The following is a 6,000-nucleotide window of genomic DNA, read 5'->3' as shown; positions in this document are numbered from 1 at the left end:
ATCTTAATGAAAAATCGATGGCGCGATATCGGTTAATTAATCGACCTAGTCTAGTGACTATATTCACATGTAACGTTATTTCAAAACATTTTGAGTTTCATTAAGTACACGCTCAACTGTTAAAGCTTGCACCCCGGGTTGCTGTGATACCTCGATCTCGTTTTCATTGCTTGTAAATGATTTCGAACATCTCCCACTTTTAGCCGGACTCGCTTTCTCTTTATAAATTTCTGATCTCGATCTATTTGTTGTGCTTCTGTTTCGCTCCTGCGGACGTAATATTTCGACTTCCTCCAAAATAAAGTCTGCTAAAGGATAAGCTGGCGAATAAACGCGAAGTAAGCTCTGCCATTCCTTAAAAGCATATTTACGCGCTAAATTCATATCGTGATCGAACATTTGCATAAACACATCTTGGCGGGTATATTTCACAATCTTAATGCCAACTACTTCCTTTGAACCAGCATTTTCTGGTATGCCGCCCACTAGTTTTACATCGTCAGCTTCCGTTTTCTTTGCTAAATCATCGATGGGCCTTTTTTCCATAGGAATAACCCAAGCATTGCCTTCGATTTTCAGTAAAATCACAAAAAACAAAATTACAGATATGAACTTGAGAACATTCATATCAACTATACCTTGACTCTAATACCAGCTTCGTCTGCTACTTTAACGTTTCCAAAGCAACTAATATTGGCTATTCAAATTAATGGAAGAGTAAACACATATGTTCTTTTATGCAGACAAATAACGTTCTTATGTATGTACTAGAGATGAGTTAAGGAAAGGTTTTTTTCCGGTTTTGAAATTTCGGGACTTTTGAATATTCTAGTGAGCCAATACCACAAAACATCAAAAGCTTTACTAATTTACTGCCGTATGTGCCCCAAAATCACTATCCCTGCATCCATTAATTTAATCTGCTTACGGCATAATGCCTACTCAATCCTACAAGGAAAGCAGAAAGCGGGGCTGAGGAGATTACAACCGAGCCCTCCGCCCGATTTAGACCATAGTGTTTATAAAGCCATGTTGACCAAATGGAAATACACTGTACCGATTAGCGCACCGAGTGAACACCATTTTCTCCCTCTCACTGAAACCAGCTTTAAGGTACTATTATTTGTTCTTTAACGTTCATAAGTACATATCGTTAGCTTAATCTGAAAATGTGCTAAGTCACTTTTTTTGAAAAATGTTATTTTAATGCAGTTTTAAAACTGAATTCAAAATACATCGATCACAAGAAAAAAATATTTTAATTTTTACGTGATATTTGCAATGATGTGTAAATGTGCTAAGTCAACCAGTCATTAATATCAATCTGAATTACTAGTCACTTCTTTGTGCGCGCATTTTATTTACTTATTTAATTCAGTCAGTCTAAAAGTATATGCTTTGTTGTTGTTGTTGTAATAACGATAAAGACACTCCCCGAAGGCTTTGGGCCGATGTTGATGATCCTTTGCCGCATATAGATCCGATATGTTCAGATAACAAAGCACTTTTAAGGTACGAGTCCGACCATCTCGGGAACGATTTATATGACCACATTAAACCTTCTAGGTCATCCCGTCCTCCCCACCCCCTAGTTCCATGAGGAACTTGAGGTCGCCGGAGCCTCGGCTGTCAATGAAACAGAATTCGCCACGGGTAGGTGAGGTTGGCAATTGGGTTGGAAAATCTATATATTGCGTTGGGAACCCCTTGAGAGGGTTGCTCACACAAACCCTTGGAATTGGATTCACCCAATCCATTGGTGTTTGATAAATGCTTTGCGCTGATCATAATATACTTCAATTCTTACATGTCGATAACTACATGCTTTGTTACAGACTAGTTAAAAATAGAGAGAGTGAGATTCAAGTTGTTCTGTCGTGCAAAGCCTGAAAACCAAGTAATTTGCACCTGCAGGTATATGATGGGAGGCCGTCTGGCCAGTGAAGCATACGTAAAGCATTTTATTTTTTTATTTTTTGAACTTTCTCAATTTTATAGGAGTTAGATTCCATATTATTGAGCAATATTCAAGACGACTTCTGACCAAGGATATATAAAGTGCCCTCAACGTCATAGGGTCCTTAAACTCACTGGTGTTACGTCTACAGAGCCCAAGCATTGCAACAAATTGTGAAACAATGAAGTCAATCTGACTAAAAAAAGAGAGTTTGGAGTCAAAAATTACATCCAAGTCTTTACTCTCTTTACAACGATTAAGAGATTTAGCATTTAGCTTGTAGGTAAAGTATGTGGCAGTTGTTTTTATGTAATAAGACACAACACAGCATTTGTTTGAATTTAAGGTAACGTTTTACAAGACGGTGCACCCATAATTTTTAACGAAAATTATCAAAGGTGGTATCAAAAAACGCGTCCCGACCTCCGTTTTAAGAATCCGAAAGCGGAAATCAAAAATTTTATTTCTGTCGAAAGTTATTTACAAAAAACCGTAAAAAGACCCCTAGAGGGTCCGAAATATGTGGCCCGATCCATAGTTTTTTTTGCATAGAACACCTTTCTGCGTTGGCGGCCTTTGGCCGCGCTTATAAAAAATTACCCTGGGTGGGTCCGACACCGGTTTGGGGATCAAAACAAAATACGCGCAGAACACCTTTCTGCATTAGTATGTGTGTGTGTGTACAACAATTCTGCCAAAAAACAACAACCACATGAAAATGTCAACCGATTTTTTGCTTATATCTTTTGACAGAAATAAAAATTTAAATTTTCGCTTTCGGATCCTAAAAACGGAGGTCGAGACGCTTCTTTTGATACCACCTTTGATAATTTTCGTTAAAAATTAGGTGGTGCACCGTCTTGTAAAACGTTACCGAATTTAAATAGAAATTATTGTCCGCGCACCATCCGGCAAAAGAGTCCAGATCAGAACCGTTAGAAATAGTTGGACAAATAAATAGTATTTTTTGTGAAATATATAGTTTTAGTGTTATATTTCAATCATTAAAGGGGAGGAGTGATGGGAAACATATTGAGTAAAAAGTGTTAAGTCAGGAGAAAAAATTAGTTTTGATTGCGAAAATTGTGCTAAGTCATAAAATAGCTGCTGGGTTGGCATACATGATTTTTATTTATCTTTTTCAAAGCTTCAACACTCAAAAGCATTGCAATGTAAACGAAAACTCACTGACGTTCAACGCACGAACGTACGTAACCCGGGACGTAGAAATCAAACCAATTTTGATTTTTTCCGTAAGAACGTGTCAAGCCGACAATTTGCCGTTTAATTTCTTAGCTTTCAATCATCAATGCCTTATAATTTTAGTTGAACGTAAGTCGGTCAGCGCAAAATGTGGTTAAGGCTCCAACATAGTTGTTGCTGCGACCAGAAAGGTGGTGTCAACGTACCGCCAATGATTTAAAGGGCTTAAAATAATTCCGCATTAAGGTGTGCCTGACGGAAGGGCGACTGAAATCTATGGGCCGAAAGTTTTGAGGTTAAAGAAAAAATCATATAACAATGTACTAGTAGCGGAGAGTACCAGATTAATATCCGGCAAGGGTAGGTAACATACGTAACACGTATTAAGCCTTCTAGGAGTTTTTTGTAGGTCAAAATAACAACGCAATCAACGTGTCAAGGATGTATTTCTTGGCTGAAAAATTGTTGGAGAAAGCCAGATTGTGCTTAACGGATTAAGGAACTTAGAATATTGCCGCGGTAGGCATGACTGCCGTAAGAGGCGATGCAGGAAAATCGGTTCCGTGGAAGTCGGGCTAGTAACAGAAAGTGCTTGAACTGGAACATACGGTTTTCAATCCGACAAAAGCAGCCATATCCGTAACACTACCCCCGCTACTAACTCCAAATAATGCCTTTCATGAAACACTGTCTTTGCGCCCTAGAGGCGCATAGATGTGGGCGAGGCGAGATTATCGATCCTATTCCACATGTTTTATTGGGTCCATTTGTGAAAACAAAAATTTCGTATCTCTGAGAGGGCTTTCCATATTTCTCAGTTTTATCAGCAGATACATATATTATGACCGTCTGTACTCACTCGCACCGCCTGTGCACACGTCGCCCTCTACATAATTTTAAATTTAAGGGTCGATATGGGTAGTACATACTTCTAAATGTTATTCACTGACCGTTATACTTACTGCATTTAAAAAACAGACGCTAAGCACACGGACTTCGACGAGGACATTCTATTGGTTATTAAAAAAATGCAGAAGCATGAGCGATTCTCCAGTTTATCACTCGAGCTATTAGGGTAACTAGATTCTGCTGTTATGGGAATGTGCTAAGATTAATTGCAGGTTTATTAATTTTATATCTTTTAGAGAAAATTTACAATTTCTGAAGCCAGATAATCCCAAACAAATATTTTTTCTAAATTATTCACATTCGCTCTTTCCTTTTTTGTCACCTTTATCCTTTTTGTCACCTTTCTCCTTTTTGTCCACATTCTGAACATGTTTCACCAAGTCGATCATACGTGATGAATAGCCGTACTCATTGTCATACCATGAGATCAATTTGAAGAAAGTATCCGTCAGCCCTATACTCGCCTTTGCATCGAATATGGAAGAACGCGGATCTGAAGTTATATCTGCGGATACAATTTCATCTTCTGTATAGCCCATTATGCCCTTCATATCACCCTTCGATGCTTCTTGTATCTTTTCTTTAATGCAATCAAGGTTCGTGGGTTTACCCACACTAACAGTTAAGTCCACCACCGAAACATCTGCAAGTGGCACCCGAAACGCCATTCCTGTAAGCTTGCCATTTAAATCGGGTATTACTTTGCCCACCGCTTTAGCTGCGCCAGTTGAGGCTGGTATAATGCTTTGCAGTGAGCCACGTCCACTACGCCATTTCTTCGGTGAGGGGGCATCAACACATTTCTGCGATGAGGTGACTGCGTGCACAGTAGTCATTAGACCGCTGCAGATTTCGAAGTTCTGATGTATTATCTTAGCTAAGGGCGCAAGGCAATTTGTTGTGCACGAAGCATTCGAGATCACCTTCATATCCGGTTTGTATGCCTCCAAATTCACACCCACTACAAACATGGGTGCATCGGCGACAGGTGCTGAGACGATCACCTTTTCGGCGCCACCTTTTAAATGCGCCGATGCCTTTTCGGTTGAGGTGAATTTGCCCGTGCATTCAAGCACATACTTCACGCCCGCGTCTTTCCATTTAATATTCGAGGGATCCTTTTCAGCTAAAATTTGTATTTTTTGATCGTTAATTTTTAGTGTCTTGCCATCTACGCCAATTTTTCCTTTGAAACGTCCATGAGTAGAGTCATATTTCAACATGTAGGCTATGTATTTGATATCGATGAAGGGTTCATTTATGGCTAAGATTTGGACTTTCTTACGTATCGCTTCACGTAATACCAAACGTCCGATGCGCCCGAAGCCATTTATGCCGAGTTTGGACATGGTTCTTTTTACTTAGTTTTTTATCGGATTTACCGTTATTTCATACACTGCGGATTTTGTATTGGCCGAACTAGCGGAACTCAGTAAATTTTGATCCCTTTTTTTCACTTCAACGAGTAGAAAAAAAATGTATTGCCTCTTGATTTTTTGAAAAACTTTTCATAACAAGGGAAAAAATCCATTGCTCAAGTTAAAGTGCTTCTATGCAAATTCAGCCCGGTTAGCAAAGCTTCAGCTCTAAGCGAAGAAAAAGGACTGATATCGCCTGATACGAAAAATGGGTGAACAATTTCTGTATTCATTCTTCAAGGGTCGGCTGAGCCCTTACTCTGTCAAACAGCTCTGAGTTAGCCTCAAATTTCATCCGTCCGATCACTTTATGTTGAATTAAGAATACGATAGATGGGATGCAATACAACGCCCCTATATATTTACACGAATAGCCAAGCGGCAATTAGGCCTCTGTGGTCAACAGTTGTACGGTTGAGGGTAGTTTCGGTTTCGATCGCCACGAACTATTCTAGAATAAACATAAACTGGTTCTCGGGCCACCGTCAATAGGATCTCTTGGCTGATTGGGCA

The 6,000-nt window shown here is 39.3% G+C and overlaps 1 protein-coding gene across 1 annotated transcript; it reads right to left on the bottom strand.

The window, feature by feature from the left end:
- Window positions 1-4,328: 4,328 nt before the first annotated feature.
- On the bottom strand, window positions 4,329-5,526 carry LOC137243204 (glyceraldehyde-3-phosphate dehydrogenase 2). Its single transcript, XM_067770598.1, has one exon. It carries the CDS (start codon window positions 5,416-5,418, stop codon window positions 4,360-4,362), a length of 1,059 nt encoding a protein of 352 aa, XP_067626699.1. The 5' UTR covers window positions 5,419-5,526; the 3' UTR covers window positions 4,329-4,359.
- Between the last annotated feature and the right edge of the window lie 474 nt (window positions 5,527-6,000).

Source organism: Eurosta solidaginis, chromosome 3 (assembly GCF_040869045.1).
Source record: "Eurosta solidaginis isolate ZX-2024a chromosome 3, ASM4086904v1, whole genome shotgun sequence".
Lineage (NCBI taxonomy): Eukaryota > Metazoa > Arthropoda > Insecta > Diptera > Tephritidae > Eurosta > Eurosta solidaginis.
Note: the sequence above shows the minus strand (reverse complement) of the source record. Positions and strands in the feature narration are given on the sequence as shown.

What these genes read in the sequence shown, in the direction of transcription:
- LOC137243204 (XM_067770598.1), bottom strand. Translation starts at nt 5,418, where the DNA reads ATGTCCAAACTCGGCATAAATGGCTTCGGGCGCATCGGACGTTTGGTA.